Source organism: Rhineura floridana, chromosome 17 (genome assembly GCF_030035675.1).
Source record: "Rhineura floridana isolate rRhiFlo1 chromosome 17, rRhiFlo1.hap2, whole genome shotgun sequence".
In the NCBI taxonomy this organism is placed as follows: Eukaryota; Metazoa; Chordata; class Lepidosauria; order Squamata; family Rhineuridae; genus Rhineura; species Rhineura floridana.
Window position 1 is genome coordinate 9,766,047 of NC_084496.1, and position 24,894 is coordinate 9,790,940.

At 43.3% G+C, this 24,894-nt stretch overlaps 1 protein-coding gene across 1 annotated transcript; it reads left to right on the plus strand.

Moving 5' to 3' along the window:
• Nucleotides 1-4,298: 4,298 nt before the first annotated feature.
• ATP6V0C (ATPase H+ transporting V0 subunit c) lies at nucleotides 4,299-24,599 on the plus strand. Its single transcript, XM_061599799.1, has 3 exons — nucleotides 4,299-4,772; nucleotides 21,234-21,417; nucleotides 23,723-24,599. Exons 1-3 carry the CDS (start codon nucleotides 4,694-4,696, stop codon nucleotides 23,928-23,930), a joined length of 471 nt encoding a protein of 156 aa, XP_061455783.1. The 5' UTR covers nucleotides 4,299-4,693; the 3' UTR covers nucleotides 23,931-24,599.
• The last annotated feature ends 295 nt before the right edge of the window (nucleotides 24,600-24,894 follow it).

Sequence of the window (24,894 nt, forward strand, 5' to 3'; positions counted from 1 at the left end):
ATATTTTCGGGGACATTAGTTGGTGCACTGTTGTTTTGAAATTAGTGTATTATTTTAAAGAGCTTGACTGTTCATCTGATGAAGTGGGAAGAGCCATAGCTCAGTGGAAGTGCATCTGCTTTACATGAAGAAAGCCCCAGTTTCAATCCCAGGAATCTCTACATAGGGCTGAGAAAGACCTGTGCCTGAAACCCTGGAGAATGGCTGCCAGTCACTGCCAGTCAGTTTGTTGTTGTTATGTGCCTTCAAGTCGATTACGACTTATGGCAACCCTATGAATCAGCGACCTCCAATAGCATCTGTTATAAACCACCCTGTTCAGACCTTGTAAGTTCAGGTCTGTGGCTTCCTTTATGGAATCAATCCATCTCTTGTTTGGCCTACCTCTTTTTCTACTCCTTGATCCATGCCCATCATGGCTCGTGATGAGCTGTAAAGAGAGATTGGGCGAAGGGATCAAGGCGGTGGTAAATGCATCCTTGAATGAGGGTGTATTGCCATTAGCCCTCAAGGAGGCAATTATAAAGCCCATCTTGAAAAAGCCCTCCTTGGATCCCCAAGATCTAAACAACTTTCGCCCAATTTCAAATTTACCATTCTTGGGCAAGGTCATTGAGCGAGTGGTGGCCAATCAGCTGTCAGCGCACTTGGATGAAACGGATTATTTAGATCCATACCAATCGGGTTTCAGGACTGGACATGGAACTGAAACAGCCTTGGTCGCTCTGGTGGATGATATGAGGAGGGCACTAGATAGGGGAGAATTCACCTTTCTGGTCCTCCTTGATCTCTCAGCGGCTTTTGATACCATCGACCACGGTATCTTGCTGGATCGTCTGGAGGGATTGGGAATAGGAGGTACAGTATTAAACTGGTTCCGTTCCTTTCTCTCCGATAGACACCAGCAGGTGGCATTGGGAGATGAGGTTTCAGACCCTTGGTCCCTCAAATGTGGTGTGCCACAGGGCTCTATCCTCTCTCCCATGCTATTTAACATTTATGTAAAACCGCTGGGAGCTATCATCAGGAGGTTTGGGCTGCAGTGCCACCAATATGCGGATGACACTCAGCTCTACCTCTCATTCAAGTCCTCACCAGAGTTGGCTGTGGAGACCATGTCCAAGTGCCTGGAATCCGTGAGTGGATGGATGGGAAGAAACAGGCTAAAGCTGAATCCTGATAAAACGGAAGTACTGCTCGTGGGAGACAAAGGAGGGTTGGGAAATACTGACCTGGTGTTTAATGGGGTAAAACTGCCCCTGAAGGACCAGGTCCGCAGCCTCGGGGTGATCCTTGATTCCGGGCTGTCCATGGAGGCCCAGGTTTCATTGGTATGCCGGGCAGCTTGGGGTCAATTGCGTCTCCTCCGAAGGCTGCAACCCTATCTTCCTGTCCACCAGCTCCCACTCGTAGTACATGCTCTGGTCACCTCTCGTTTAGACTACTGCAATGCGCTCTACGTGGGGTTACCCTTGAAAACAGTCCAGAAATTACAACTGGTACAAAACACGGCGGCTCGTTTAAATACAAATAGCCGCCGTTATGATCATATTACCCCAGTGTTATACAATCTCCACTGGCTTCCAGTTATTTTCCGGGCTCAATTCAAGGTGTTGGTATTAACCTTTAAATCCCTATAACCAACAAGATTATAACATTTCTGAAAAGCAATGCCAGCTAAAAACAAAAAGCAGTCATCATCTTGGTAAAGTCCCCAGAAAATGTCACTAAGAGCAGGGGTCAAAGCAGCAGCACATCTCAGTCTGCAGCTCCTCCTGATAAGGGCCAGGCAGAGGGGTGAGGCAAGGCAGGTGGGAAAGCTTGCCCCTTGATGGTCCCAGCACAGTCTCGCCCCGTTCAATTGGCGATTGAAGCTTGCATGCAAGGCAGATGCTGTACCACTGAGCTATGGCCCTTCCCCAAAGGAATGACGTTTGCCACAGAGTGCTGAGTAGACGTGGGGATTGAGGGGAGCCCAGAGAAAAAGTCTGGGGGGTAGAGATGACCAGGGCATGACCTGGAACTGGAATGCCATTTTAAAATAATCTAGCAGGACTCAAGAATGCAGTCAAAACCTCATCACTTCCAGACAAGCTGTTGTTTGAGCATTCACCATTATTTGCTTGCACAAAGTTTGTGGAGAGGTTATATAATTCTCGCTGTTTATTGAGCATGCATTGTGATTTGTTTGTATCACGTCTTCTCTTCTTCCAGGCATTTTAGGATGTATTTTTAAATTGCTTTTTTTTTAAGTGTTTTTAAATGCGTATATTTGTTTTTAATGTTTTTAATTGTTCTAACCGCCCAGAGAGCTTTGGCTATGGGGCGGTATACAAATGTAATAAATAATAATAATAATAATAATAATAATAATAATAATAATATACGGTTTCGGCCCAGTATACCTGAAGGAGCGCCTCCACCGTCATAAAGTGTGCCGCCCTACAAGATCTGCCACTCAGGGCCTTCTCTCGGTTCCGCCGACTAAAGTGGCTAGGTTGGTGAGGACTCGAGAGAGGGCTTTTTCTGTGGCGGCCCCCACGCTTTGGAACTCCCTCCCAATGGATCTTCGACATGCCCCTTCCCTAGATATATTTCGCCGGGGCCTGAAAACTTGGCTATTCCATCAGGCCTTTATGACCTTTGAGACTTCCAAGGTGAACTGGTCCTAGAACTGTAAAAACAATCTACTAAATACTGTAATTTTTGTATTATACTGTACTGGCTATATTGTTTATTGTATTTTATTATGTTTTATTGTAAGCCGCCTAGAGTGGCCATTGGCTAGATAGGCAGCCTATAAATTAAAGTTTGTTGTTATTATTATTATACTCCCTTCTGTTTTTCCCAGCATTATTGTCTTTTCTAATGAATCATGTCTTCTCATTATGTGTCCAAACTATGATAACCCCAGTTTTATCATTTAGCTTCTAGAGATAGTTCTGGTTTAATTTGTTCTAACACCCAATTATTTGTCTTTTTCCCAGACCATGGTATGCGCAAAGCTCTCCTCCAACACATTTCAAACGAGTTGATTTTTCTCTTATCTGCCTTTTTCACTGTCCAACTTTCACATCCATACATAGAGATCAGGAATACCATGGTCTGAATGATCCTGACTTTGGTGTTCAGTGATACACCTTTGCATTTGAGGACCTTTTCTAGTTCTCTCATAGCTGCCCTCCCCAGTCCTAGCCTTCTCCTGATTTCTTGACTATTGTCTCCATTTTGGTTAATGACTGTGCCAAGGTATTGATAATCCTTGACAAGTTCAATGTCCTTGTTGTCAGCTTTAAAGTTATATAAATCTTCTGTTATTACTTTAGTGATGGAGCAATAATCTGATTCAGTATGCAGCGTCACATATTCCTAGGGTTGTGCCTGTAACACATGGGTGGGGAACTTCAGCCCCCTGGGCCAAATATGGCCCTCCAAGCCTCTCTATTCCTCAGAGGTCTCCCCAAGCCACACCCCCTATTGATTTTGGATTGTTCCCCAAAAGCTTTTGCCTGGCTGGAATGCGTCCTTGAAGTCTGATTCTGCATTTTGCTTGTCTGAACGGAGTACAGAGAAGAATGTGTGTAAAAACTATTGTAATGTGCAAATGTAAAGTGTACATTCATTGCTCCGTCCACTTCTGCTTTTGTTCCCATCCACCACTGGTATGTGGCCCCCAGAGGGTTACCCAGAAAAGAATGTGGCCTTGGGTAGAAAAAGGTTTCCCACCCCTGTGGTAACACAATACATTGGTTTAAGTCTATGGTGCACACCTGTTGCCTTTGCTACCTCAGACAAATAAAACACAAAACTGCTTCTCCGGTGTGTATGATATTATGGTCTAATTTCTGGTGACGATCTACAACCAACCATGTAGGCCACAGCAAAAAAGGGGCTGGGCTTCAGGCGCTGGCCACGCCCCTTATGTTAATCAGCGCTGAATCACGCTTACCAGAGTTCGGAGAATTAAAGCCCGACAGTCCACGGACCGAGAGCCGAGAAGTCCTGAGCGGACTGAACCACATGAGCCATGTGAGGGGGGAGAGGAAGCGGGTCATTAAAGACAGTCGACTACCCTGAGCGACATTTCCCACTGACGTGTGTCTTTGAACTCCTCCTGACAGAGAAAAACCAAGACTCATCAACTGGTTAACGAGATCTCGCGAAATGACCGGGATGGGGCGGGGTACCTAAGATGAGCCCTCCCCTTATCTTTCCCTCCTTTGGCACATTCCAAAAGAAGGGCGGGAGAGAGGGCGGGAGGGGGAGGTGGTGCCCATCGCGGGCTCACGTGACCCCTCGGGCAGCCGCCATTTTGTCCTGCGGTGGCTGGGTATTTAGAGCGAGCCGCGAGCGCAGTGGCAGAGCCACAGCTGTGGGGCGAGGAGGGGAGAACGGAGCGAGCGGGAGAGCGACGCCGCCGTCGCTGTCGCCGACAGTAACAACGAGGCCCACCATCTTGCAGCGCCCACCGCGACCGCTTGTCAGGACATTTAATACCACCCGGCGGAGGAGGGAAGGGAAGGAAGAAAAATCAGCTGTAGCCGCCGCAGTAGACGGATAAGGAGCCCCGTCCAACGCCGCCTTTTGCAGCCTCTCCTCTTCCTCCTGCCCGTTTTTCATATATATTTATATATTATATTGTTGGGTTTTTTTTTTTTTTAAAAAATCCTCCTCTGCTTGTCGCAGCTCCGCCATGACGACCGCAGCTCCCGGTCCCGAGTATTCCTCCTTCTTCGCCGTCATGGGCGCCTCGGCTGCCATGGTCTTCAGCGGTGAGGCAATGGGGCATTTCCTAGCGGGGCACACCCGGGGTGCGGGTGGGGCTGCCGTGCGGCCTTGCGTAACCGGGCTGGGTGTTCTCCTGGTGGGGGTGGGTGGGGAGGCGCTGGACTTAGCGAGGGGCCTCTGCTGCAGTTGGGGGCTTATTTCCCCCCCGCTCACCCCCTCTGCGCATCTTGCGAGGAGATCCCACTGCGTGGTGGTGGTCGAGTAGGATCATTATATGGGGAGGGGGGAGAAAGAAGGGAGATCTTCACCTTGGCTAAACCCTGAGGTTCCTACATGTCGTCATGAAGACATCTCCTGGCTGCCTGTCTACATATTATACGTGTATATATTGTATGTGTCGTTTTTTTCTTTTTGCCTTGTTGGAAAGGAAGGCTTCCATCCCTTTTTTCCTATTTCTCTCTTCTCCCTCACCCCTTTGCTTCTTTCATTGTGCAATTTCCCCGCAAACCCATCTTCCTTGTCCTGTTTTTGCACTTGGGAGGCTAGAAAGGCGTGGGCACCAGGGAGGTGGCACGGCTGGCATTGCTGCTTTCCCTTTGGCAAGGTCTCTTTCTGTAGCTTGCTTTCCCGGCCCTGTTTTGGAGAGGGAATGATCTAGTATCCTCTCCTCCCCACCCTGGGGTCTGTAACCCCCTGTAGAAAGCGTGTGGGGGCGGGTGGTGGGAAGGATTGCCAGACACAAGCCTCTAAGGAAGCCAGGAGGGAACACCATTCTTGGGCAGGGGAGGATGCTTGTAGACGTGCTGCTATTACCATTATTGGATTTTCCTCTTCTTATTTTACAAAAAGCCTTTTGTTTAAAACTAAATTGGGGTTCCTTTTTCTTAAGCCTGGGAAGGGGGACTTGGATGGAGCTTGAGGATTTGTAATCTGCCGGCCTTATATCCTGCTCTTCAACGTCAGGGAATGCAGGCGCCCTTCCTGGTTCCAGCCTGCCCCGCTTCCAGGGCTTGGCTTAGAGCGGCCTGCCTCCTCTCGCCACCCGACGGCTGCAGGGATGTCCCTGCCCGAGTGGCGGGAGAGAGAGGCCAATGCAGAGATGAAATCCCAGCCCAGCTGGACGTCGCTTCCGTTGCGCTTCAACCTCTACTCTTTTTATAGTTCCCTCTGTTCTGAAGGTTTTCGGCTCTCTCCACCTTCTGTTGCCCTGCTCCTACCAGCTGGCTCATCCGGGGTATTGGCGAGGGGGGGAGCAGGGAGAGAGAGAAAGGGAGATTGCCGTTGCTTCGGAGAGGAGAAATGCGAAGGGGCCACAAGGGTGATGTCATAGAGGAAGGGTGTCAGCTGGTGAGGAGCCCCTGGCTGGCCATGTGACTGCAGGGGCAGGGAGGGGTTTTTTTTTTTTTTTGCAGCCTCTGCTGCTTTCCTACTTGCCATCATTGGAGTGCTGAATTAACCTAAACCTAAATTATGCCATGCAGGCAGTTCATCCAGTCCAGTGAGCAACTCGAAACATCTTCCATCTTGTACCAAAAAAAGTGCTTCCGTTAGGCTGTCGGGTGGATGTGGAGCATTTGGATTCATTTGCTGGCTGGAAAACCTGCCTTATCCTTGTCTAGATGCAGCATGCAACTTGGCCTGCCCTCCAAAGTCCTATTAAGGCATTGGATTTCTTCTGGAACTGAACTGCTGTGTTAAAGGGGTGAGGGAAAGATCCATGAGGACCAGTGTCTACACCCAAAAAAGACACTTGTGGCAGTGTCATTCTTGATTCTCCTGTGCGGACTTACCAGCTGAAGGCAGCATGTTAAAACTGACACAACATTCTGTTTTAAGTAGAGCAGGCTTTGTGAAATGTAAGTGCCAGGAGTATCTCCTGCCATATAAAGCTGCACTGGGCTATTGCACACCTGAATGGCTGTGGAGTATCTGCTGCACCCTGCTCTTTAATTAGATTTCTATCTTGCTTTTCCTCCAAGGAACTCAGGGTGGTTTATAGTATTCTCTCTATTTAACAACCCTGAGAGGTAGGTTAGGCTGAGGTAGTGACTAGCCCAAGGTCATCCAGCCAGCTTTGACTGAATGGAGACTGGAACCAGAATCTACCCAGTACTAGTTAGTCAGTCTTAACCACTGCGCTATGCTGGCTTCCGTTAAGACTATTGTTCCTTACCTAGCACAGTTTATGGTTCCAATACTTTCTGACCAAGCGTAGCCAATGACTTTGTCTTTAGGACTTCTTTTACTGTATTCAAATGAAATGAGAACATGCTTCATGTGGGTAAAAGGAAACATGCTGTAGCAGCTAAATTCCCACTTTACACAAGCAGGTGTCTGAAGTTAATGTGAATTTATTAGAAAATGTTTGCCAGCCGTCAAATGAGTTTTCCAGGCAGATTCAAACAGTAAAACTTCAGCTGACAGTTTGATCTTGTGGACTGCTACAGTGAGGTGGCAATAACTTGTAGCCTCAGATGTATAAGTACTAACATTGGCCTGAGGCATGGATGGGGAATCCTTTTCAGCCTGAGGGCTGCATTACCCTTCTGGGGTCACATGCCAGTAGTGGGCAGGGTGAGGAGCAAAAATGGCAGAGCAACAAATGTACATTCTACCTTTGTACAGCAGGCTGATTTCTACATACTTGCACCCACCACTGTCTATCGTTCATCCATACAAACAAGAGGCATTATGAGAGTTCAAGGACACATTGCAGCCAGGCAAAAACACTCAGAGGGTGTGAAGCAAGGCCAGAGAGGGCTGTGGTCTGGGGGGAGTCCCAAGGCCCAGCTACAGAGAGGCTTGGAGAGTCGCATGCAGCCCCTGGACCTGAGGACCCTCACCACTGGCCTGAGAGACAAGCTCTTGGTGTTGTTGCAAGGACTGCTGGCACCCCCTGCAGAATACCTATGTACAAGGACCTTTACTTTATTCTGGCAGAGAGTGGGGAACTGGGTAGGTTCCCTTCTGATGGAAGCTGGTTGTAGGACGAATAAAAAGAGTTGAGCAGTGAGACTTTCAAACTGTGTTCCAGGACCCTTAGCTCCCTTTGTCAGAAGGCTGGGAATGATAGAAAAGATTTCAGAAAGATGGCAGGCTTGCCATTTTCCTCCCTGCAGTGTGCTGCATGGGGTTCCCCCCTTTTTTTTTGTATTGATAGCTGGGCCCAGCTGGCCATTCTGCCCCAGAGTCCTTTGACACAAGATTCATTATTTAACAGGCAAGTATTCAGAGTGTGAAATCTAAATATGGGAAGAACTTGTAAAAGGAAGAGAGTTTGCAAGTGGCTACTCTAAATCTGAAAGTGATATTTCAAAGGAGTGTCCCAACTGCAGTCTCTTGAGGCAGCAAACAGAAGACTGTGCCATAAGCTCACAGTAGCACCCCATATTGAGGTAGTTGAGAATTGCTGCTTGCTTTGAACTAGACCTGTCAGCAGAGTAACGACAAGGGGTCGCTACTTGCCTTGACAGACTTGTCCTACTAGATTAGATCAGGTTACTGGCTAAACACCTGACAGTTTTTGTCCTGTTGTGAAGAACAGTGCTTAGAAAGCCTATGCCAGGTAGATGTGTGTTCGTATGGGAAAAGTACATTGATGAGGCTTCTGTTCATGGTGCATAACTTCTGAAGAATCTTGAGTTACTTGTGTAGAAGTCTTCATAATTAATCCTATGCTAGACAACCATAGTTCCTTGTGGATATTAAATACCCAAACACCTTAACTCGCAATTCATCAGTGAAATGCAAGTGGCATCGAATGCTTCTCTGAAGAGATTAGCAAGAAGCTAACCTGTCAAAGGTTGCCATCTCAGACACTTTTGACCCACAGTGTCTTGAGATGAATGACTTAATACAAGCAGGCTTATCATTGAGCACTGCCCAGGCACACCTTGAGCAAGAAGGCTGTATGTCTTGGTTCCTCATGAGCTGTGCAAGACCAGTCTACTTCTAACAAGTTCAGGCCTTGGTTTGCACTAGCTGGCTTGATGAAGAAACCATATTGTATAAACACCCATATCTTAGTTCTGTACACACTTATTTCTGATGATAGTAAACAGCTCATAGAACTCATTCTGGTCATTGCTGGCTAACCTTGTGGTAGTGGTAATACCTTTCTGATGCCAGGACCATAATGACCTTCAAGTACTCAACCATATTTTGTAGTATTTACTCAGTGACTGCTCTCTACACAAGGAGCGGCTTGTGGTTTTTATCCTGTTTCATTGGATGTGTGGATGATTATCAGATGCCTCTGAGTGATACGATTATCTAATATTTCCATGTAACATAGCTGACCTGGATAGTCTCTATGCCAGGAAGAAACTGACAGCAATTTCCAGTGATTACAAATACTACATACTAACTCGTGCTAACTTCCTACTTGTTATACGCTTTATGCTTGTACCGTGCATTTAGCTTTAGTCTGTCTGGAGACCTCATTTCTGCTCCCAATATGGCTAGCTGTACAGCTTTAATTTTTAAAAATATAAATTGCCCTTCATCCAGATACATCCCAGCACAGTGGAGGATAATAATACAAGCAAAGCATAATGCACCATAAGTCAGTATTTATTTATTTATTATTTATTTATTTATTAGACTTTTATACCGCCTGACTAGCAATAGTTCATTGGATTGCTGTAAACAGGCAGAAGCTGACAGAATGGCCTATTCTGTTGTAGGCTTCTGAGATTCCATGACTAGACTTCACAGGGTCCTGTTTCCATAGCCTGATCATTACCAAGCTTAAAGTAGCAAAACAGAGAGTTGCCAGATGGCCAGGTTAGCCATAGATGATTAACATTTCATATATTCTGGTACACCAGAAACTTACCTATGTGACTGTATGCCACATCTAAACAACATTGATGGGATGTAGGGAATCTGCTGTGTGCCTGGATATACAAGCAGTCATTAATGACTTGTATTATAATCTAATCTTGTCAAATTGCTTTTCAAGAGTTCTGCAGCCGATGCACAGGTCATTAAAATCTGGTAAGTTTTTTCCCTAAAGCTGAGACAAATAACCAAGTATAAATTACTGTGGTCTTTGGCCTAAGATGCCTGCCACTCTGTCAAGTGTTTCATTCTTGGGTCCGTGAGTAAACCAGTCATCTAATATCATGGTGATATCAGAGTGGCTTCTCCGTGGGAATGAGTGGAAGCCCTTTTTGTTCTTGTCCCTGGCTGACACAGTTGCAGGGCCTGGTATTGTTGATCAAGTTGTGTTCTTGTGATCCTAAAGCAATTCTGAGAATGAAAGCTTTCGGAATATTTGTAGATCAAGATTGTAGTTTGTAGAAGGAGCAGCAGGAACTGGTGGAGAATGGATGTCTGACTTTGACCACTGGAAGCCCTACAGAATGTTTAACTAGACTTCTCTGCAGCTGTGAGATCTGCTCATTACTTTAAAAAAAATGAACTAGGGTTTGTTAGTCTGAGTATCAGGTTAGGTCTGCTTTTGTGTTGAATTAGTTAAAAATACTTTTGTTTCTGATCTTGATATTAAGTATTCAGATCAGCTTGGAAATAATAGCCTGCCCTGCCTCCCATTGAGAACGCTTGCTGTGCCAGAATTAAGATGGTTTACAATCCTTTTGAGACACAACACAATACTTGCACAAGCTTTGCGAACATCTGCCAAAATTAAGTTGCATTTTCATGGTCCACAGACCAGAACCTGTTTCTCACCACTTGAAGGTGGGAGTTAAAGGGAACTGGAGAATCATTGATTTATTGAGGCAGTTCTCCAAACACAGGAGGTAGGGCATTTACGAACCCCAAATATGTCAGTGATGTTTCACCTTCTAGATAAAAAACCCAACACATGTTGTGACATCCCCCCCAGTACTTCATAGGCTCTTTTAGGCATACTGTATGTCCACACTTCACACTGCTTTACTCTGCTAATCATAGAGTCCCACTTGGCTTCCATCTTTCTTATCTGTTAGTAATCTCCAAACTTGCCTGGCTAAATTGGGATCTTTTATCTCACTATTGCAATTTCAAAAAGTTTACATTATACTTTTTGCTTTTTTTAAAAAAAGGAAAACTGATAGAGCCAAAGTCCTTTATCTGAATTCGCAAGTACAGGAAATGCCCTGTTGAATACCCAACTATATTTTTGGGGGGTAGGGTGGCAGGAAGAGTCTGTCAGTAATCACATTGAGTCTGTGCTTGTGAACTGCAAGTTGCTGTAAGAAACCATTGGGAAGCCAGACACTTCATAGAAGAAAGGGTTGAGCAACCAAGAAACTTAAACTTATTGATTAGCAAGAGGAAGTTAGAGTGTCTTATGTGTATGATGGGTGGGGCACAAGTCATGGTGTATTGGTACCCAATTCTGGCAGAACAAGTTATGTTCTCTGGTATGTCAAAGCGTGGCTCTGGAGACAAATCTCACTGCAGGCAACCAGGTTGAGTATCCAGAAAGCACTTAAATCTCCCCTTCTCTCCAGTAGGTAGGATAGCAATCTACTGTGAAGAAATATGAGGCTGCCTGCTGTCCTGGTGTTTCTTAAGCTTACAAAAACCTGCTAGACTTCCTTGTCAACTGGATGCCTGGATGCTCCAATTTAACCAGGGAAAACTGAGCTAATGCTTCATACTCCAGGTTTTCTTGTACAGGATTGCAGCCTGGAATCAAATAAGGGAGGAAGTAGCAAATCAAACCTGGGTGTGGTTAATTAGTATATTAATTAGTGTGTTAATTAGTGTATTAAAAAGGCTTCTCAAATAACCATAAGAATTTGCTGCTTGGATTTTTCGTACAGGATGGTACCTTTTGAGCAGTGGCCAGTTAAAATGCTTACGAGGTTTTTACAACAGCAGTGTGTATGGCAGGCAAACACAGCTTCATCCTTTTAATGCTAGGAAATGCTGGGATAGTTTGTCCCTACAACAAGACACAGAGCAAATACTGTTAAGCTGAAAGGTGAACATATATGATCTGAAGTGCATGGTATGTCCGCCTCCTTTATAGTCCTGCAGAACCTTAATTTGTATGGAACTTTAATTCATTAGTAGAAATGAGTCTAGATCTGCTTGTAGTCTTGACAGGTTTTCTTACAGCATGTGAAACGTGTTAGAAAGCAAGACATCTTCCTACATTACAGCTGTTTTTTTTCTAACTGGAGCAATGGGGGTGAGGAAATCAGGTTTGCCAGAAAGCTGCTATAATATAATGAAGGCCAATCTTCTAAATCCATTTCAAAATAGCAGGAGGCTTGGTTCTTAATTTGTTAACACTTACTGGGGTTGAACTAGTAAAATGTCAGCAAGTGAAGTATTCCTGCAAAACATGAATGGTATCTGCATACTGTTGCCCTTCCTTAGACCTAAGCAAGCCACCTAATTTAAGGTTTTCAAACTTGAAAACACTTTCATGCAACTTCTGCATCTGTCTCAAAGTTAAAACCATTTCAGTCCAGCTTCTCAATAAGGTTACATCTTGGAGCTCTGTGGGACATCTGTCACTGCAGAGTGTTGGTTTGCAACCTAGGCTACATGGCTAACCTTCCTGTTAACTCTTAGTGCACTCTCATTCGGGCTTGTGTTCGCTTAGTCCTCCTAACTAATGTGGATAGGATGTACTCTGCTTGAACCTGGAAAATAGACAGTCTCCTAGATCTGTTGTCATATGAAGGCTGGACCAAAAACTGGCTTTCTGTTGATTAAAAGAATGAAGTAACTAGATTATCCTTGGTCTTTATCTTGTGCAAATGTTCTACATTATGCTATAAAAGAATGCAGTTTCAACTGATTGGGTAAAATGAAGCTTAACAGGATTCTGTTGCAGTAGGGCTTTGACTTTTTAAACTGAGACTGCTCAAGCTCATGTGTCTGACACTGGAATTACTTAATTAAAGGAACTTCCTTATGAAGCAATGTATAGGATCTGCAAGTAGTAACTAGTTTTGTAGGCAAACTGATAGGGCTGTCTTTTCTCAGCGCTCAAGTCAATATGATGGCTAAAACGCTTCTGGTAGATTACAAATTCCATGCAATATTCCACCAAAATCAATATTCCTGCATAAAGGCTGTAAAAGGGCTATAATACACCTTGTGCTATTAAAGCTGTTCTAAGAGCAGTGGTTACTAGAATAACCAAACCAAGCAGTTGTTGGAAAACCTCCAATATAAAGACACCGCTGGTGCCAGAAGATGTCAAAAAGACCAACAACAGCTTTAGCAACTCCTTGGAACTAAAAGCTGGGGAAGCATTCAGAAATATTCTCATGATATGGGATTATAGTGTGATAAAATACAAACCTTTGCCAAGAAAAGGTGGATTCTACAACCGGTGTAAGATTTTATTTGCCTCCTTGTCACAATTTCTTCTTCCAGTTGTAGAAAGGCAAAGAGTTACCCAGGACAAAAAGTCCTGTTCAGCTTTCACTGTGCCTAGGTAAATGCCACTTCTTCTTTGCAATTTCAAGCATTTGCTTGCTTAATAAGAATATTTCTACGGCCAATTTCTCATAGCGGTACATCTCCCAACAGGATTATTGGATATTGGAAAAGAGGGAACCTTGGCTACTCTTTTCAAGGTTTCTTTCCTGAATGGATTGACATGAATCCTTAGTTGCTCCTCTGTGTAAGGAATGGAGCGACTCTGTCCACTCCATCTGCAGTCTCCTGCATATTACACAGCATTTCCCAGGAGCAGAATCTTGGGGCGGGGGAGCTATAGAGGAAAGAAGGAAATGCGGTTTTATAAATGTAAACCCTGTCCCGTTCATGGAAGGAAGGTTGGGATCCAAGCCAATGGTTTTTATATAGCATAACTAATGCACATGGCACTTCTTGTAATAACTTAAATGACCCTTGGATGATAAGGGAGTCAAAGGTGTACTAAAGAACGATAAGGAGATTGCAGAGAAGCTAAATGAATTCTTTGCATCTGTCTTCACAGTGGAAGATATAGGGCAGATCCCTGAACCTGAACTAACATTTGCAGGAAGGGATTCTGAGGAACTGAGACAAATAGTGGTAACGAGAGAGGAAGTTCTAAGCTTAATGGACAATATAAAAACTGACAAATCACCGGGCCCGGATGGCATCCACCCGAGAGTTCTCAAAGAACTCAGATGTGAAATTGCTGATCTGCTAACTAAAATATGTAACTTGTCCCTTGGGTCCTCCTCCGTGCCTGAGGACTGGAAAGTGGCAAATGTAACGCCAATCTTCAAAAAGGGATCCAGAGGGGATCCCGGAAATTACAGGCCAGTTAGCTTAACTTCTGTCCCTGGAAAACTGGTAGAAAGTATTATTAAAGCTAGATTAACTAAGCACATAGAAGAACAAGCCTTGCTGAAGCAGAGCCAGCATGGCTTCTGCAAGGGAAAGTCCTGTCTCAGTAACCTATTAGAATTCTTTGAGAGTGTCAACAAGCATATAGATAGAGGTGATCCAGTGGACATAGTGTACTTAGACTTTCAAAAAGCATTTGACAAGGTACCTCACCAAAGGCTTCTGAGGAAGCTTAGCAGTCATGGAATAAGAGGAGAGGTCCTCTTGTGGATAAGGAATTGGTTAAGAAGCAGAAAGCAGAGAGTAGGAATAAACGGACAGTTCTCCCAATGGAGGGCTGTAGAAAGTGGAGTCCCTCAAGGATCGGTATTGGGACCTGTACTTTTCAACTTGTTCATTAATGACCTAGAATTAGGAGTGAGCAGTGAAGTGGCCAAGTTTGCTGATGACACTAAATTGTTCAGGGTTGTTAAAACAAAAAGGGATTGCGAAGAGCTCCAAAAAGACCTCTCCAAACTGAGTGAATGGGCAGAAAAATGGCAAATGCAATTCAATATAAACAAGTGTAAAATTATGCATATTGGAGCAAAAAATCTTAATTTCACGTATACGCTCATGGGGTCTGAACTGGCGGTGACTGACCAGGAGAGAGACCTCGGGGTTGTAGTGGACAGCACGATGAAAATGTCGACCCAGTGTGCGGCAGCTGTGAAAAAGGCAAATTCCATGCTAGCGATAATTAAGAAAGGTATTGAAAATAAAACAGCCGATATCATAATGCCATTGTATAAATCTATGGTGCGGCTGCATTTGGAATACTGTGTACAGTTCTGGTCGCCTCATCTCAAAAAGGATATTATAGAGTTGGAAAAGGTTCAGAAGAGGGCAACCAGAATGATCAAGGGGATGGAGCGACTCCCTTACGAGGAAAGGTTGCAGCATTTGGGGCTTTTTAGTTTAGAGAAAAGGCGGGTCAGAGGAGACATGATAGAAGTGTATAAAATTATGCATGGCATTGAGAAAGTGGATAGAGAAAAGTTCTTCTCCCTCTCTCATAATACTAGAACTCGTGGACATTCAAAGAAGCTGAATGTTGGAAGATTCAGGACAGACAAAAGGAAGTACTTCTTTACTCAGCGCATAGTTAAACTATGGAATTTGCTCCCACAAGATGCAGTAATGGCCACCAGCTTGGACGGCTTTAAAAGAAGATTAGACAAATTCATGGAGGACAGGGCTATCAATGGCTACTAGCCATGATGGCTGTGCTGTGCCACCCTATTCAGAGGCAGCATGCTTCTGAAAACCAGTTGCTGGAAGCCTCAGGAGGGGAGAGTGTTCTTGCACTCGGGTCCTGCTTGCGGGGTTCCCCCAGGCACCTGGTTGGCCGCTGTGAGAACAGGATGCTGGACTAGATGGGCCACTGGCCTGATCCAGCAGGCTCTTCTTATGTTCTTATGAGAATCCCTCAAACAAGCAGCTTATATCCTGCAGTGATCTGCTACCTCCATTTCCAACATAACTGTGTTACTATACATTTGCTCACTAAGCTGTCAATATGATGCTGCCTTCTCACCACCAAAAACAAAATAACTTAGGACTATAGAGATATTGTTCAAGACTTACGACGTCTCTGTCACTATTGCATAGCAAGGCAAGAATTTGAAGACATGAGCCTCTTGGCAGTGTGCCCCTAATACTAGGCTCACTTGCTTTTAAAATTCGTGGCTGACATTGACATGGATGTGTGAAGGATTAAATACTTCTATTGTTAGTATGAGGTGTAAAATTGGCGGCTTTATTAGAGTAATGGCTTACCTGGTATGTGCTGTGGGCAGCCATACTGCATTCTTGATTGGGACACTTTGGCCCAGTTCACACCACGTTAAATGACGATTTAATGTGATTGGGCACCATGCTGCTGTTGAGATGGCACAAACTAACAAGCCTGACTTGTTTCCTCTGCCATGCAACAGGAGCAAGGAGGAGCACTGCAAAACTTCTGATCAGTGTGCATATTAAACCACAGTTTTTTAAGCTGTAGTTTAATGTGACCTGAGAACCAGATCAATCACTGCTTTCACATCTGGATTGTAAAACTAAATTGTGGTAACAAAAAATCTGATCTTCACCAATGTGTTTGTTGCCAGTGGCCTGATATGAAGTGCCTGGATTTGCAAAACATAGACTTTCCCTTGTTAATTGCAAATTCCCACACATCAGCTACTTAAAGCTGTTTTATTGCATCTTAATATTTTATATGGTTAAATTGGAATGGATCTCTTTGGTCCACTGCTTACAAGATTTTGCTACACTTGGTTATCGTTGGGGTAGAATGACTTAAAGCAAGCTTACCGCTTCACATATCTGATTGCTTGATGACATAGTTTAAGAATGATGTTAGTATACTTTATTCCTTTCAAATGAACCCTACTAGATAAAACCAAGGGTGTCTCTTGTCCAACATCGCATTTTTCACAGTGGCTTGTCAAAGATCTCTGGGAAGCTACAAGCAGAGCACAAAAGCTTCAGCGCTCACCTGTTCCCAACATCTGATATTTTAACCCTCAATACTACCTGTTCAAATGTGTATTTGCGTGCCAAGATCCAAAGGATTATGCCTAGTTTCATGTGTTAAGGGGAATTAGATTTATTTCCCAAGCAGCAGTCTCTAATGCAAATTGTTTGGAAAGAAGGTGAGTTTTGAAAACAATTTGATATGGTGCAGAGCATTCTGTTCAAAGGGAAAGAATAAATCCCACTAGGCTTGTGTAACCCCTTGGAGTGCCTAAAGTGGCTGTCTGGATCCCAGCCATAATCTGTTAAATATTTAAAACAATATTACTATTTGAAATATATATGATGCACTGCTTATTTAATAGGAAACCTGCTTTTTTTAACTGTGTGAGGGGCCTAGAAGCTACATACGCTTTGCTTAAAAAAAGAGACATGCTCACTGCACCAGTGAGAATCCTTATGCCATATCAGTTCCGTTGATACCTAATTACAAATTACCTATAAGGTGCCTGGTACTTAAACCAGCTCTTCTTTAGCTCTTCTAAGTCAATGTCCAGAAGGCAGCTTGGCCTTCCAGGAAGTGGGAAACATTCATAGTGATTAGATGGAGTCCATAAGTGTTTTGAGAAGTGAACAAAGGTGGTGATTAGATGAAACTTAAGTAAAATGTGAAATCGTCCAGTGGGTTTGGATTATTCTGCTGAAGCTACCAGCTGGATCTCAATAATAACTAGTAGATCCCTAGGCCCCACTATCAAGCCCATAATAGTATATGATTGTCCTGGACTTAGACCAAGCATTAACATGCTAAAACGGAGGTCCTGGGGAAACCCTATAAAATCAGCTTGTCTTTTATTGGTCATGTATGTGAGTGGCATAGATTGAGTAAAACTAGAAATATGGATATTGCTGTAATGTGCCTTCTGTTACAATTCAGATTCATTGTAAACTTGAGTACTTTGACTGTGTTTAGCATCTCTTGAAGACTTACTCTTCCTACATCAATGAACTTTAACAAACAAATATTATTGAAGTGTTTGTAACCTGCCCTTTATCAATACAGATGCCAGGGTAGGGTACAGAACACAAAACAGCAGTGAAATAACAATACGTATGTTTTTTATGTTTGTGCCAAGACTCATGTTTAAAATTTTACCTAAGACAGGCTGCGCCCTAACACTTCAAATTTTCCCACTTAACTATAGCACTTGTATTTTTCAGAGTGCATAATATTCACCTTCAGAACCATCTAAATTACTGATTTGAATCAAATTTCCCATTCAGTACTTCGTATTTCCTAAACAGTGATACAAATTTGACCGCAATAACTAGAATATCGTTTCATTCTGCCAAGCAGGCCTTGCATTTCTCTCCTCTCACTGCATATCTGTTACTTCCTTTTGTAGGCAAAAAGTCTGCATCTCTTAATATTCCTTTATATGGTCTTTCTTACGACCAATATGACAATTTGAGTCACTTTCCCTTGCCCCAGCCCCGCTCCCATAAACTAGCAAATAAAAATGACTTAAAAGTTGAAATAAGGACTGATAACACTAAAGTATGAAAATGAGATGGTGGTTTGGTAGGTAGTGTCCTTGAAAAACAATCAAATTGGTTATTTTACATAAAGTCTCATAAATGTATCTGGTAGAGCCTTTTCAGGTAAAAGATTTAACTATAGGGCTAACATTCTTTTTACTCATATATATATATATATAAATACTTAGTTGTTGGGTATTACAATTGTTTAAAAAAAATCCGATTGACTTTTACAAAATCCACAGTTTTTATCCACTCTGTTTGCAGCTATTGCTCATCATGGCCCACCTGTGCTGCCACAGAAAAACATGCATCGAGCACACAGTTTTTTGTGTCTAGCCAATTGTAATGACACCACCATAGTTTGGATGCAGCTTGGAGAGATGGCTATGATATTGACTCATGGATGTAACTTACCAAGAAACTACTTTGCTATCCAGTGGTGGTGGTTGTCCAGTTCTGTTACCTATGCAAGCTAGCCTTGCCTGCTTGATAGTCAAACCATTCAGGAAGCATACTGCATCTCCTGAACGCCTAGCAGCAGAACATGAGGCACAGTACAGTCTCCTGTACAGATGGGTGGTGAACTCGGAAGAATCAGTCAGTCCCATATCAAAGCTGGACTTGGCAAAAAGTCTTCATGACCACATGCTGTTGGACCTCTTGATGGCAGCATGGGTCTCTTGCAAAGTTAATGCTTGTATGCCTTGTTTTAGTGAATAGAAAGAGAATGGAAACATTCTGTAGTTGATTCTAAACCGATGAAAGTGTCTAAAGCAGCCTTTCCCAACCAGTGTGCCTCCAGATGTTGTTGGACCACAATTCCCATCTTCCTGACCATTGGCAATGCTGGCTGAGACTGATGGGAGTTGTGGTCCAACAACATCTGGAGGCACACTGGTTGGGAAAGGCTGGTCTAAAGAGACACTCCTCCTTCAGGCCTGCACAACCATTGCTGTCACTTAACAGTTGCCATCACAAAGGAGAGCTTTACGGTAGGGTTCAGTAGCCTATCACAGGAGTGGGGAACCTTTGGCCATCCAGATGTTGCTGAAGTACAGCTCCCACCAGCTCTAGCCAACATAACCGATGGCCAGGGATGATGGGAGTTGTAGTTCAGAAACATCTAGAAGGCTGAAGCCTAGCCTGTTTGCCTGAATGAAAGTGATTCCTTCAATACAAGCACAGAATGCAGCACCACCCCAGGAAAGTGGCATGTAAACATACTGAAGGCTTAGCTAAGGGTTGGAGATACTAGGAAGTTTCCAGCCAATAAACATCCTGGTATCTAACAACCTCACTACAGAGAGCCCTCCGTTTGAGACCTTTGCTCCATTATATGGTTATTTACTTGAGGGTTAAACTCTGCTTCAGAGTGAAGCATTACGGTTAAGGATGGACTTGAAAATAAGAGGCAGCATTGTTGAGATGAGACTCGGGGAGGAATAGCTTTGTTGAGGTTTGGCAGTGAAAAAACTCAAAACTGCCATTACATGTTGTGATTTAATTTTTGTTTCTCCTTCCTACCTTTCTAGTCTTCCTTTGAAGTAGATTTTTCTGTGCAGAACAAGCACAGATGGACTATAATAAATCAGCTTGAGGTGTTACGATAGATCTAGATGTGTTTGCTGCACGTAGCTTTGCTCAGAGGTTGCCCTGGGAATGCAGGACTAAGTGATTGCCATAGTGATACAAGCTTTTTGATATAATGTAATTGCAACATCCTGGATCCATGGCTGTCATTTAGGAAGTGCTGAAGAGTTGACCATCATGCAATCTTGTGACTTTCCCAGACCATACGGGTCAGCCTTTAAGGCTTGCAAAACTTTAAAAAATTCAAGGCATAGGAGCTGTTCTTAGCTGAGCCTATAAAGCTAATTATAGCTATAAAGCTAATAGATGAGGGGAGAGAGACTCTGTTTGTCATCAGGGGAGGGCTGTTTCCACCTGCCTTGCTCCACCCTCAAGTCCTGGAAGCCTTCAAACACAGCTTCTTTTAGAAGACTTTCTGGCCCTTTGGGTTGAGCCGTAAGGGTCAGGGGGATAGAAGAGATTTTTATATATCAGCTTGGAGGTTAGTTTTTAAATATTTTTGCTTTAGCTTTATTGTTGAGCTTTATGCTCATTTATACTTTGATGTATATATATATATTAATGTTGTAGTGATTATACTTTTTATTATGTATTGTTGTGCTACGACATTTGGACTGTTTGTGTGAACCGCTTTGAGCATATATGTATTTGTGGAAAAAGCAGTATATAAATAAATTGAATGATAATAAATTTACAAAACATTCTTTGTTATGCACATAGGAAGCTGCCCAACACTCATTTGAGCCTTTAGTCCATCTAACTTGGTGCTCTTATCTGTTCTGACTGGCAGTGACTCTGTCTAAGGTGTGTGTGTGGGGGGGGGACTTCTGGCCTTCCATCTTGTTGGCAGGCTACAATCTCCCAGCCCCCCTGACAATTGGCCATGCTGACAGGGCTGGTAGGAGCTGTAGTCCAACAACATCTGGAGGGCCAAAGCTTCCCCACCCCTGGCCGAAGGTCTTAAAGGATTTCCCTTCCTGCCTCCTTAGCTGGATTGAAACTGGAGCCTTTATGCATACTGAACTATGAACCCCATCACACTTCTGAGGCAAAATGGGCTTTGGTGTAATGGTGCCATAGCAACTGCTAGGGGGGAGTTGTGCTGCTTCTCACTATTACCTTGAGTGAGAAATGCGCGGCAGCAGCAGCATCTAAGAACAGGGCGATACACTGCCGTGTCTGGCCGTCTTAAAAGTCATGAAGCCAGTAAATGCTTTGGCACCAGCACATGCCTGAAGTTGAACTTGCCACTGTTGTATATAGGAGGATACTATTTAATTTTCATACTTGAAAAATGAGCATGGGGCTGAATGCCTTCCCATATGCCAGCTATATTTTATAGTTTATGGGGAAGGGATGTCAAATGCCTACTATGTGAATTTTGTATTGAATTCTAATTGCTACTACAAACTTGCTTGCTATAACCAAAACTGAAAGATAGTGCCCTTTAGCATTAATTTCTGTGCAAGTATTTAGAAGAGAGACCGTAACATGCTGAGGTTTTCTGTGCAAGTATCTTACTATCTGACCCCTCTGCTCTTTCGTACTAAAAGGTGCAGCAAGCTTGGGAAAGCTCACCTTTGGCTTTTCTCTCTTTCCAGCGTTGGGAGCTGCATATGGCACAGCGAAGAGCGGTACAGGTATTGCAGCCATGTCTGTAATGCGGCCAGAGCTGATCATGAAGTCCATCATTCCTGTTGTCATGGCGGGTATTATAGCAATCTATGGCTTGGTCGTGGCAGTCCTTATTGCCAACAATCTCTCACATGACGTCTCATTATACAAGTAAGTTCTTCTTTTGTGAGTCACCAGCACTGAAAGCTGTGCTGAAATCAGAACGTCAGTGAAATGGCCAGATGGCATGTTAGCCACAGACTTTTCAGTATCTGTAGTACAGAATCCTCTTCTCAGTTCCTTGAAATCTAAAGAGTGAACTGCGTGGCCCAAGAAGGCAAAATGATTCTACATGCAAATTACACTGTTGTAGGTCTTTGATACGCTTGGCTATTGATAGTGCCAGTTGGGAAATGGCTGCCATGTAATAAATGACTGCACTTGGGTTAGCACATGATGCTCATAGCTGGGTTTTTTTACAAAACTAATAACGGAGCAGATACAGGATAAATGCCAAAGACATTCGCAGCTGAGAGCAAGTTATATCCTTGTAGGCTGTAGCCACACCCAACACAGAAGCATAGCTTCAAAATCCATCTAGTTTAGACTGAACCTTGTAGTAGCTGGATGAACCTTTTAAAGTACGGTGTCACACTGAAAGGCAAAGAGAACGCTAGTTTTTGCATGCTTAAAATGGTGCAACATGACTTAATAAAGACCATATGCTTGAAACTTAACTCTAGCATTGTGATAAAAAAGTTTTCAGCCAGCTGGATGCAACTGCCAAATGCCATTTTGATAATGGCTGGGATGAAAAGCATTACTTCTAGCATGCGCAGTGTGTGCAGTGGGGATCTTCTCTCAATATCAAGCCTCCTGCAGTATTGCAAACTGCTTTCCAAAGCTGTTTCATTATTAGCTTTTCATGCAGCATGTTAAGACTGCTGTTAAAGCAACAGTGCAAGCCCCCCGTTATTTGCAGAAGTGACTCCTCACTTGAGCCTCTTGGCTGATGGAGTTTGAAGGGTCTGGTGGCTTTTCTACCAAGCTGCTCCTAAGTCTTCAGATTTGATAAGACAAAATACTCAAATATGTAATTACTTTAACATGCAGTGCAATGGTGAAGCACTGAATTATTCAGTGATGCTTAATTTGAAGCATGTCTGTAAACCAATCCTCTTGCTGCTACACTAGACTTCAGAAGGCATGGATACTTGCCTTGTGTACCTAAAAGAGCTGAAATCCAATCTGTTTTAAACTTTCATGAGAAGTTGTAACTAGCCTGTGACGCTAACTGGTCATATCTGTCCTGCAAGGAAATAACCACCACAACTGCGTTAGCTACCGTTGTTTCGAACAGTAGAACTTAGATTAATAAGAACTGTGTGAAAAGATCTCACCTGCAAGAACTGATGGCTTTCTTTAAAAATCATCCAACTAAAGTTACAAGAATAGCTTAACAGGAATAATTATGAATAAACTTTCTTGCTGGCAATGCAGAATTGCATGAATGAAACAAAAAATCTTTACACTAATTGGATACCTCTGCCATTTCATTTTTGGCCTAAGTACTCTTCTTTCAGATCTTAGAGGGTTTCTCTTCTGGGCATTGGGTTGTCTCTGCTGAACATGTACGGACTCATATGCAGACTGTTCCAAGGGGCTTGGTCCTATAGGATAAGAGCCAAGCTATAACGCGGAGTGTAACTGGCAATTGGATGGAGTTGCAAAGAGTTTGCTTTTGCTAGGAATTCCTAAAACTTGTGACAAATGAACTCTGCCACTGAGCAGTTTCTGTGGTCCATAGCTAAGGGTGAGCTGCCTCATTCTTCGCTTCTTGAAGAGGAAAAGATTCAGAACGTCCTGCAACTAAAGTGGATCCCCTTGGCAAAAACAATGAATAGGTCAGAATCTTCCTCACGCTGTTTATTACATTTTTATCCCGCCCCTTCCTCCCGAAGGGCCACAAACAACCAAGAAGCAAAAACAATACCATTACAAATAAGTTCTCCTCAGAGTAGACACATTGAAATTAGTAGAGCTAACTTAATCATGCCCATTAATTTCAGTGGGACTACTGTGAGTATGGATGACATTGGATACAACCTGATTTCAATTAAAACATTTAAATAGTCACAGATTCCCCCCCCAAGCTAATAGTTAGTTAATAATGAAAAAATGATGGTGGTAGTCAGTGTTCTGTTAGACGTGGTTTTACAGAACTGTTAATTTGAGTTCTTAGCTCAAGAGCTTTAAGTTACCTTGGCACTGGAGAAAAACTGCTCAGCAGCCATAATTTGGGCTGAGATTAAGGCAAAATGCTCTGGGAGTGCTAGTTGATCTGAAAAAGCTTTTCAGGGAATTCCTTTAACAGGCCAACTTTGCTACTCCTGGAAGAACGGTATTTGGCTGCCGCCATTTGGTTGTGTGCGATTTATCACTAAACTCTTTTTTTCCCCTTGTCCTTCACCTGCAGGAGCTTCCTTGATCTGGGTGCTGGTCTGAGCGTTGGCCTTAGTGGGCTGGCGGCAGGCTTTGCCATCGGCATAGTGGGTGATGCAGGCGTACGGGGAACAGCACAACAGCCTAGGTTATTTGTGGGCATGATCCTGATCTTGATCTTCGCTGAAGTTTTGGGTCTGTATGGGCTCATTGTTGCCCTTATCCTTTCCACAAAAGGATAAAAAAAAACCACAGAGTATGATGTGTAAAAAAAAAAAAAATAAATCTGAAAAACAAACTAATCTCCAGAATGAAAATGGTCTCTCCACAATGTGTACAGTTGTTATCAGTTTGGTAGTTGATCTCTTGTAAATGCGCAATGTATGTTAGTGACTCGTCTGTCCTGTGTGTACTTCAATATTAAAATTGGATGAGCTGCCTCAAGCCTAGGTAGGGCTTGAGGGAAGCTCATGTGCAATTTTCCATCTATTTGCCATTAGAGTACTTTATGTATAAATATGAACTAGAAATTGTAACTTTTTTCTCTTCACTGGATGTTTTATTTATAAGACTTGACATGTCCATACATATGGAGCAAGAGTTTTCAATTTCCCATGCTATATATATTAATCTCATATATAGGTAGATTAATACACTGTGGGGTTAATTGTATCTGCAGAGAAATCCTTGGATGTAATTTGATTCTCAAAAGATTGCTGTCGTGTCCTGGTATTGGAGTGTGAGACTGTTTGTGTTTATACAAATAACAGCAAAATGTCAGACACTCCTGTGTTCCCAGTAGTAAAAAAAAAAAATCTGTATGCTTCGGCATCAAAGTTGTGCTCCCAGTGATGGGTTTTGCAGTTATACGTTTCCAGATAATAAAACTTCCTCCACTACATCATTGTAAAGAGGTGTGTCTTCGTGTGATTTGTCTGAAATGTAGGCTTTTGAAATGCTGGCTGTGTATGATTTTGTATATAAAGGCCACCTGAAAATTGCATGGTCTAACTTGCCAGATACGTAACACAAGAATCTGGGATGCTGTCTAGTGGAGTATGGCTGTACAATTTGTTCTTATATGGCTTTCAGTGTTGGGCATAACCCTCTTTATACTTTGAGTCTCTTCTTTGCGCAGTACTCAGCACGTGGATAGCAACTGGCTCTGCCCCTTTCTGTTCAGAAACATGTCTGCAGCATGCATAG